The sequence below is a fragment of the Phragmites australis genome, chromosome 13 (genome assembly GCF_958298935.1).
Source record: "Phragmites australis chromosome 13, lpPhrAust1.1, whole genome shotgun sequence".
Taxonomy (NCBI): domain Eukaryota; kingdom Viridiplantae; phylum Streptophyta; class Magnoliopsida; order Poales; family Poaceae; genus Phragmites; species Phragmites australis.
The window spans coordinates 31,441,933-31,452,083 of NC_084933.1; the positions used below are offsets into that span (position 1 = coordinate 31,441,933).

The window sequence follows — 10,151 nt, forward strand, 5'->3', positions numbered from 1 at the left end:
CCAGCTGCTGCTAATCGGTTGTAATAATCTCTGTAACTTTTCCCCTTTCCTTCTTAATGACAAAAAGCACGTCTTAAGGCAAGTTATGCGGCTATGCATAGTTCAATTTCATCGATTAATACTGCAATTTATGCACCATTGGTCAGTGCGCATATGGTAGTTGGGTGATATTTTGAAATAATGCTTGTATGCTGTTCGAAATGACTATTCTGTTTTGCATCAAAAGTCCAAGCCGATCATGCGCATAGAGCAAGAAAGCGAAAATAAAAACGCTGAAAGAATTAATAGGGATGGACCAAAGTAGCGTTCTTTTTTAGCAATAGAACGGTGGCCAGACATGGAAAAAAGCATCATAACTAAGGTTACAGCAAAGGATTTATATGTGAAAAGTAATGTTACGAAATAAAGGGAGCAGGTCGTATGATGTTTGAGGCAGTACAGATAAAAGTTGTGAAGGGACCAGTGCTAGCTGGCCCTTAATTTGATTTTTGAGAGTGGCGTGACTGTAAAACTGTTATAAAATACTTGCTTATTTTCTTGAAAAGGGCACGAAAGTACAACTCAATGAATAATATAGCAGTACTAAACTTTGTTACTAAGTATTTTATTTGGTTGTAACCATTGCAGCGACTGCACGATGACAGTCCTTGCTTCAGAGAACGAGGAAGCTCGAATTGAAGTCCTTAGCTGTTGATGCATCGAAGTGTCCAGTGGCACCATACATGCCAGCCCCCTCAAGTCACGGCACAGCAGCCAAGCAGTATAGTCTGGCTCGTATTAGGGGTATTTGTTTGGTTGATTATACGTGTTTAGTTTAGTTAAGAAAAGATTATATTTGATAGTCCATATAAATAATATGTTGTATGAGATTAAAATTAAAAATAAGTGTTAATATAATATTTATTTTATATAAATACATTATATAGTATTTAATTTATCATATTAAACCTTAATTCAATTTAAAATATACTAATATAAATTACTACTCACTAATTATACGCTAATACCATTATTAGCTAAGTTAGATCTGCACCCGGTGAGCTAGCTTTGAAGAAACACAATCAAAATCCGTTTACTAGGAGCCAAACTCGTATAATAATTTTGCATCGATCAAATCAGACCTAGAAGAGGTGATACAGACAAACAAATACCGAGATTTTATATCCCGTAAGTCTGGTTGTAGCATATAAACAACCAAACAGTCCCATATGCACCCATATAGGCGGCACCATTCTTCGGCAAGACAAACAAAACAATAGCCTCTTCTCTTCTCTCCCCGCATGCACTCGAGATTCTTCCTCTAGTTGGTGCGGCACTAGTGCTAGATAGAGAGCAGGGTAGGTGCATGAGCCAGAGCAAGAGCTCGATGGCCGGCGCGGTGGAGTCGCCGGCGAGCTCGTGCGTGTCGTCGGACGCGGAAGAGGAGGCGGTGCAGGCGAAGCCGATGGTGGTGGTGGGGTGCCCGCAGTGCCTGATGTACGTGATGCTGTCCGGGGAGGAGCAGCAGCCCAAGTGCCCGCGGTGCAAGAGCCCCGTTCTGCTGCATTTCCTCCACGCCGGCGGCGCCAACAACAGCAAGCAGGCCGGCAACAGTCGCTAGCTTCTTAACCTCAATCCTCCATTGATCGATCCGTCGTGGTTAATTCAACTCATGTGTTTGCCGCCGCTCTTTTGTAGTGTTTTCCCTCTTCTTTTTCGTATGTTAATCTGCACTACCTCCTCTACTCTTTTGAGTGCGTAGTAGCAGCATGCATGTAGCGGCTCTATTGATCGATCAGGTTGGCATGCGTCAAGTAGTGCTAAAATTTGAAGATAAAGGTAGCTGGGAAGGGGAGGATTTGGCTAATTAGGCACACCTGTATCCCCTGATCACCAAATATAATCTCCTACCATGATCTGATCCATTAATTCGTAGTTAACTGTGTTGTTGAATGATGTTAACGAAGATGGTTGTTTTTCTTTCTCTTGGGGTGTAGGAGTACTCCATTGGATTGCATCTCTAGTGAGGAGAAGGAAAGGGAAAAGTAAAAGGAGAAGGTCCTTTGCATGCAGAGCAGTGTACCGTGTGGTTAGGGTATCTCCATTCATCTCTTAATTGAGTACCCTGTGCTCAATTCATTGAATGACTGCTACTTTAAATTTAATTTTAGTAGAGTAGTATGTGACCAATCAACCTCCAGGTAACTTTATGAGAGACAACTAAGATTGTCTCCATCAGTGTTGCTAGTGCTATCTATTATTTCTTCTACAATATTTATAGATAGTGCAAAAGTGTTAAATACGACCCGAATTTCTAATTAGGTCTGTCTAGGGACATCTATTTAACCATGTTCTGGATCTATTTGTATTAGGCTCGGAGTCTTTTTTTCCACTTTATATATATATATATATCTTGTAAGTCGAACATAAAGAAAAGACGAGTTATTGTAATTTCTCTGTATTTATACACAACTTCTCATACAATGAAGATCACCGATTAACGTCTGTATTTTTTTTTCCGCAAGAGTTTTTCATATAAAAATCGAGTTTCGTGTTTGATCTATCGTGCAATATTTAGAACAAATGGCATCAGAACCGGACAACACGAGGAATGAGATTTTTTTCTTTCCAAAAGATCAGTTTGGTTCGCCTAATGTTGACCAGAACCAATGTATTGTTCATCTTTCTCGTCGGCCTCCTCATCCCACGTGTCGCCATTGGGCATGTCTTCCTTGCCAACTCACCGTCGCTCGACCCATCCACCACCACCAGGTTAACACCGCTACAGATCCAGCCCGTATCGACCAGTCTTCGCCGCTCGCCACCTCCACGTGCTCGCTGGTGCTGACTCTCCTCTGCCTTCACCCACTTGTCTCGAGTCAAAACGTGTCGTCAATCAATGCTCTCTCATCATACATGCATGTGTTGACCACCGCCTCCTTTGCCTGTAGCCGCTCGTCGGGCCGTACCGTCACATCGCTGCAGTCTCAAAGAAGCCACATGATGTACAACTAAATCAGATGCTACAGAAGATCCTGCAAAGCCACATAGATCTGTACATGCTGATGTGACATCAGCAAGTACTGTGTGGCAATGTTGCCAATGGTATTGTAATTTGAGTTAGCTTGTTTAGGGTTAGAGTACATTATCAATGCATGTTGCTAATGGTATCTTAGAAGTAGATAGGCAAATATTTGTACTATATCATATCCTAGACGTGATATATTTTCCCAATTTATCGGTGTTAGTGCCGGGCCAAAAGAAAATCTAGGTTTGTTCAACTATGATGTCTTGAATCTCAATGTGTCAAAAAAAAAAAAACAAAGCTGTTGTTGTATTTCACATTATTCACTAAGGGGCAAAATATACAACGCCAAATAATACACCTCCGTTCTTTATAAGGACAACGCCATAGCCAACTTCATCGCTGTTCAATGCCACTTCATCGCCCCAAGTCTAACATGTCAATTTACGACGCCAAAGGTTATAGCGCCTTAATATCTACACCTTGCATCAAAGAACAAGACCCTGTAAAAAAAAGTCTATTCCTAGAAATAGTTTTACCAGGTGTCTATTTTTCAAAAAAATTACACAAAGGACCAAATTGCAAAAAATTCAGCCCACCTGCTCCCCTCCCCTCTCTTTTTATGCCGCCCCGCCTCGCGCTCACGGCCTTCTCCTGAGTCCTGCTTCCATCTCCACGCGCGCGCGCCGGATCGCACCCTTCTCCTCTGCCCCGCACGGCCGCACCACCACCGCGCGCAAAATGACGATGGGCTCCGGCGCGTCAGCCAGCGTCGTCGGTACGCGCGTTCACTCGTCCAGCCCATACTCCGTTCCGGTTGCTGCGCGCGCGTTTAGCTTGTCACGACTTGTTCCCGTGCAGTGCCCCGCAACTTCCAGCTGCTGGAGGAGCTGGAGCGCGGCGAGAAGGGCATCAGCGACGGCACCGTCAGCTACGGCATGGACGACGGCGACGACAACTTCATGCGCTCATGGACCGGCACCATCACTGGTTCCGGCAACGCTACGAATTCAGGCGCCTCATCTGATCTGAATCTCATCCTGCATGCATACGTGCGCGTGTTGGTTGTTGCTCCGCCTCAGTCCCTGCACGAGGGCCGCATCTACCAGCTCAAGCTCTTCTGCGAGAAGGACTACCCCGACAAGCCGCCCACCGTGCGCTTCCACTCCCAGATCAACATGACCTGCGTCAACCCTGACACCGGCCTGGTCGGTGATGTCCCCTGCCTCCCTCTCTCTCTTTTTTTTCCCCTCGAATACGTATGAGAACCGCGCATATTTGTACTTGCCTCCCTCTCTAGTTTGCCCTAGCTGAACAGTTCTATTGACCTGCACATTCCTCTGGTCAAATCTATAGTCCATTCGGTTAAACAAAAATGTCAATTCGAATGAATTGCTAATGTGGCTAGGGAGACATGTACAGTAGAGCTGCTGAATGACATTCCTGTACTCTTTTGCTTCGTTTGCTACCATTGTATCTTCGTAGTCCAGTGCACTTGTTTACATTCGTCCAGAAATCAGTGGTATCCTATCCCAAATTTTGAACTGGGTTTTATCTAGACTATGGCAACATTCTGTTGGTGTTAGGAATCTGAGGATGTGTTACTGTTGTTCCATTTTGTTTTCAGACTAAACAGATTGAGCTATACCTGAGACTTATACTAAATAGCTTGTATACCTCTTCAAAACATATACTAGCTCTGTATACCTGAAACACAGTGCTAGCTAATGTGGCTAGGGAGGCATGTACTGAATGACATTCCTGTACGTTTTGGTTCGTATTTAAAGTGTTAGACATGTACGGATATCTCGGCTCCAGATATGGCTAGTTAGCTATCTCTTTGGCATGACCAGGATTAGATAGAATCTCCTGATTTCTCTCCCTCGGTTGTACTCTAAAACATATATATGCCTAACTGGCCAATCGATTTTGCATCGCGTGAAATATCATACGCTTTCATAAAGGAATAAGCAATTAGGAATCAAAGAATTGTGTCAAATGTTATTACCAAGTAACATTCAAATGCGGTGATTACTGCTCTGGATTACTCCATTGCCGGCTGACTTTTTCTTTTTTGTGGTATTTCACTTGATCAGGTTGAAGGCAAGAAGTTCCATATGCTGTCGAACTGGCAGCGGGACTACACCATGGAGGACATCCTGACACAGCTGAACAAGGAGATGGCCGCGCCGCACAACCGCAACCTGGTTCAGCCCCCAGAAGGAACATTCTTCCAGTAACTACAGTCAGCCGGTACATATGATGATTTCCCGGCGAGAAAACGAGTCAAAAATTTTGGTCTGTTTGTTCGTATCATTGCCGTTCGTCACCAACCACGCGGAAGCAGGACCGGAGGAGTGGTGGTAAGACTAGTTGGACACTGGAGAGTCACCAAACGCAGTCGACGCAGACGGTGCAGTGTACGTGACTGGCTGAGATCGTCCATCCCCATCCGTGAATGAATTAACATACTGGTATTTTACCCGGTCAGTTACGGAGGGCAGCAGCCCAGCCGGTAGCCTGAGTTGAGCGCAATTGCGAGTGACGCTGACACACGGCCGGGCCGGCCGAGTCAACGGGAAGACTGACTGATCAACGGGAGGCGACCGCGTCGGTCTTGCTCGTCCTTTCGCCGTGCCTTTTGTTTTGGGTCTTCCTTCCATTCGTCACCCGGCCGCCGTGTGCTTGGCTCAACTTTGCATTGTCCAGAGTGATCATGACCCGACCCATGCCTGCTGCAGCTGCAGATGCAACTAGTCGGCTGAGTGCTAAATCAATAGGAGGAACCAACACTAGCTACGTAGCGCGTGTGAAAAACTTTCTTGAAGGAGCAGCTCCGATCCTTTTCAACCGCCGGCACGTAACGTACGCGTCCCGGCACGATTCATGTCCATAATCACTGAACTCTCCACTGTCACTTAACTAAGAGAATCTGAGTTAATTCGGTGGGTTTGGCATCTGACTATTCTCTACTTTATAAACACGGGTTGATCTCACGTCACTCCTTACTTTTCAACTATCTAATAAACCCTTCTTAATTTTTTAAAAAAATATCCACTTTTGCAATCAACTCTTGTCCTCCAACCCCCTGTATTACAGGCTACGGATGCGAGACCTGTGTTACTGGTTAGGAGGAAAATTAGTAAATAATCTCCTTCAATTTTTTCGGATTCCATCTGAAATCAAACTACGGTATCGATTTTGACGTATTTGTTCAGCGACGCGCCTATGATATATCTAAATCTACATATCTTAAGTTTATATTTAATATTACCGCATCTAATATTTGTATTTTTATTATAAAATATGAATACTTTGCTAGTAAGAATAAAAGCGTGAGTGCCACACTAAGCCACCGCACAACTCCGTTTCGGTGTCCTGTGGTTGTGAGTGAGTGCTGTGTTGTTTTTGTGTTGCTGTTGTAATTTGTGGTCTGCCAATGCTTTCCTCCAGATGTCCATAAAAACAAACATTTTCTTAAAGTAGAAATGTTCAGAGTAAAACAGAAAGTCTTACTGTCATTTTGTAAAGCAGAAAGATACAAACCATTCCATAGCCTAAGAGACGAAGCCTTAGATTAAAATTACCATTTCCCCCCTGAAAGTGGGAATGCTACTAAGTAAAACATTGCACAATTTCATAGTGATGTAAGAGCGTCACTACTATTTCGTAAAGCAGAAATCTAGGGAAACATATCATTCGTTGTATAGCGTTAGACCATCTTCAACAGAAATTTTAAAAATTCATCCTCTATAACATTATTACAGCATCCCTTAACACTATTACAACATCTTTTATTTTTCTATCTCCAACAACTACCCTATTTCCTATCTTCTATTACTCTCCTCCTCCCCTCGGACCCACGTGCATACGCTGTGAATAGTGATGTAGCCTCCGTTTCCTGCCGTAAATTTGCCGAAGTCAGCTTCTTCCCGCATCACTGTGCCGATGGATACCGTCGCTGTTGGAGCGCTGTCCTCGCACATCGATCGGCAAAAGAGCCAGCGGCATAGTGATACGGTGCGGATGAGGCTTCCGTTGGGGTTGGCCTTACTGCGATGAACTCGTAAAATCAAAAGAAACGTTAATATCAAAACATTGCACAATTTCAGGGGACGCATCCTAAGCAATAGAACGCTAACTCTATTTTGCTTTTTTTTTTTTAACAAAACGGCCAAACAGAACACAGTTCGAAGAAACGGCAGGAGGCAATCATCGACAGCAAAAGAAGTTACTATCAATTGTTAAAGCATAAACTTCAAGACTAAAACAGTGCATAATTTCTGGGGGAGACGCATCCGTGGCTAGCTAGAGAACAAACTAAACGCAGAGAAGCGACCTTTTTTTTAGTGCAGACCAAGTCGGGCTCCGCTGAAGCCTCCCTCACTCTCTCTAGAACTCGTGCAGTGCACTTGGGTCAACCTAAACACGCCCCAAATCCCAATCATCATCATTAACAATTCTTTCCTTCTTCCCCGCACGCCATAAACGCGCCTTCACCCCACCCGTCGATCCCCCTGCCGCACGAATCTCAGGCGCCCGCCGCCTTCCTCCTACCATTCCTCGCACGCTCCTGCCCCGTTCCTCGATCCTATAAAACCCCGCGGCCCCAAGCACCCATTCACCAAGCCAAGGCGCACCTCATCTCCGGAAATCTAGAGGAGGAAGAAGAAAGATTCAATTTTGTTTGTATTTGGCAGTCAAATCCTCGATCTGACGAAGAATTAAGCAAGCCAGCGACGATGCCTTCGGAGTTCGCCGCCGCCGGGAAGAAGAAGCCGGCCTTGCAGATCCGGCAGGTGTGGGCGGACAACGTGGAGCAGGAGTTCAAGTTCATCCGCACCGTGATCGAGCACTTCCCCTACGTGTCCATGGACACGGAGTTCCCCGGCGTGATCCACCGCCCCAACAAGCACCCCGCCGCGCTCACCGCCGCTGAGCGCTACGCTCTCATCAAGTCCAACGTCGACGCGCTCCACCTCATCCAGGTGGGGCTCACCTTCGCCGCCTCGCCGACCTCGCCGCCCGCGTTCGCCTTCGAGATCAACCTCCGGGAGTTCGACCCGCGCGTGCACCGCCACTCGCCTGACTCCATCCGCCTCTTGTCCTCCAACGGCATCGACCTCGCAGCGCACCGCGCCCGCGGCGTGGACTCGCGTACGCTCTCGGCGCTGCTCATGTCGTCGGGGCTCGTGTGCAACTCGGACGTGGTTTGGGTGACCTTCCACTCGGCCTACGACTTCGGGTACCTGATCAAGCTGCTCATGGGACGACAGCTGCCCAAATCGATGGCAGATTTTCTGAAATATGTGCGCGTCTACTTCGGCCAAGTGTATGACGTGAAGCACATGATGAGATACTGCGGCGACCTCTTCGGTGGGCTAGAGCGCGTGGCGGCGACGCTCAAGGTAGAGCGCACGGCGGGGCGGTGCCACCAGGCCGGCTCCGACAGCGTGCTGACCTGGGACACGTTCCGGCAGATCAAGCAGCTCTACTTCGCCAAGGAAGGCAGCGTAGAGTTTTGCGCCGGAGTGCTCTTCGGGCTCGAGCACGACGAGAAGAACTCCAAGCTGGCTTATGCGCTTAGATGAACAAGAGAGGTCAAACAAGCCTGGTTCTCTCTCTTGTACAGAGCTCATTTGCTCCTCCTTTGTGTAGCTCTCCCAAACTCAATTTGGGACAATAACATGAAAAAAAAGGGTTCTTTGGTTGGTTAATTTCTTTGTTTCTCCGATTTCTGATAGATTTCTCTGAAATTTGGACTGGGAAATCCTCCGGGAGCAGAGAGCCGCGGAGAGTATCCGGTCCGCTTATGAACTCGTCAAAAGCTTAAATTTCTGATGGTGCTGCTACAGCCGAGCAGGACTGGGACGTATTGAAATTTCCCTGCATCCAGTCTGAATTGGTGTGATCACCGTCACACTGATCCCACCACTTCGTTGGAGAGCACTGCAGCAGAGGAGTCGTTTGACCGGCACGGCAGTGGAAGGTCTGAACGCGTGAGGAAAAGGCAAAGCAGCTCAAATTCCACTCCCATTTGGCTCTTTCCCTGAAGCGCGTATGAACAGAGCAGCCGCAGCATAGCCCGAGCTCACGGAACGTCCCCTTGCCGTAGTCAACGGATTGCCCTATACCCCGCCTGAAACGAAGTGCCTGGCTCGGACACTAGAAACGCCGAGCAGAGCAGGCGCACGTTGGTGAGGCCGCGAGGTGCGTTTGAGTTGTGAGCCTGTGATCGCTTCGGCGTCATGATCGGAAGAAACCGGCACAGGGACATTGCACTCGGTGTACAGTCAGGTAAGATCGGTTTCCTGTCGGCATAGTGTCGAATCGGAATTTTTATCTGATTCCAGTGGCAGTGAGAGATGCACCATCTTTGTTCAGACGGCCCAGGCAGCGGTGCACGTATCTGGTACCAATCGGTCACTTGGACAAGCAATCCACTGAATGGTCAAGCAATTCTGCATTGAGCTAATAATTTAGCACACGCAATTATCGAATTGGAGGTATTTTATTTCGTTGATGGTTACACTTACACCGCCTCCGCTACTTTATTCAGAGCAACTGAAACAGAGGTGCACGGTACTTTGCTGTTTTAACAACAATTTTTTTTCCAAAAGTGACCAATTTTAACGATAATTAAACATTAGTACTAGTTATGTTATGTTTTGATAGAATATCTACAGTTGAAACGAGATTTCGTTCATCCGAGACGTCATTCTGGAACATGATTGTGCTAAAGTCAACATGGGTGCCGAGGAATACTGCTATACAATATGCACCATGATTGAAACAAAAATTCGGTCTAATACTAGCAGCTTGCTTGTCTGCACGTCGTGAAGCAGCTCTTGTGTCTCCTTTCCTGGTGTTTGTAGTAGGCTAGCAGTTTCCTGTATATTTCACTGACCAACCCAATCGCAGCATACCATGTTTCCTAAAGTGAGCAGCAAATGATAAGATCGAAACGATTGAGATGATAGTATGAACTAGTCAGGCAGCTCATCCAATTTCCCTTTTGTCTGATTTTTAGCAGCGAGGCTGAAATGGCAAATGTAGACTGGAAATGCATTTTCTTGCCGAAACTTGATCTTTCCTGTCTTGATAGGTATCGGAAACCTCGCCGGCACAAGTATCCCACAGGTGGACT

The 10,151-nt window shown here is 46.4% G+C and overlaps 2 protein-coding genes across 2 annotated transcripts; both read left to right on the forward strand.

Moving 5' to 3' along the window:
* Window positions 1-3,670: 3,670 nt before the first annotated feature.
* On the forward strand, window positions 3,671-7,738 carry LOC133888126 (ubiquitin-conjugating enzyme E2 variant 1C-like). Its single transcript, XM_062328256.1, has 3 exons — window positions 3,671-3,782; window positions 3,866-4,212; window positions 5,101-7,738. Exons 1-3 carry the CDS (start codon window positions 3,746-3,748, stop codon window positions 5,242-5,244), a joined length of 528 nt encoding a protein of 175 aa, XP_062184240.1. The 5' UTR covers window positions 3,671-3,745; the 3' UTR covers window positions 5,245-7,738.
* LOC133888125 (probable CCR4-associated factor 1 homolog 11) lies at window positions 7,612-8,721 on the forward strand. The gene has a single exon (XM_062328255.1). The coding sequence runs from the start codon at window positions 7,747-7,749 to the stop codon at window positions 8,593-8,595; it is 849 nt and encodes a 282-aa protein (XP_062184239.1). The 5' UTR covers window positions 7,612-7,746; the 3' UTR covers window positions 8,596-8,721.
* Window positions 8,722-10,151: the final 1,430 nt, after the last annotated feature.

Coding starts and splice junctions, on each gene's coding strand:
- LOC133888125 (XM_062328255.1), top strand. CDS start 7,747: ATGCCTTCGGAGTTCGCCGCCGCCGGGAAGAAGAAGCCGGCCTTGCAG.
- LOC133888126 (XM_062328256.1), top strand. CDS start 3,746: ATGACGATGGGCTCCGGCGCGTCAGCCAGCGTCGTCG. Junction 3,783..3,865: donor CGCGTCAGCCAGCGTCGTCG/GTACGCGCGTTC, acceptor GTTCCCGTGCAG/TGCCCCGCAACTTCCAGCTG. Junction 4,213..5,100: donor TCAACCCTGACACCGGCCTG/GTCGGTGATGTC, acceptor TCACTTGATCAG/GTTGAAGGCAAGAAGTTCCA.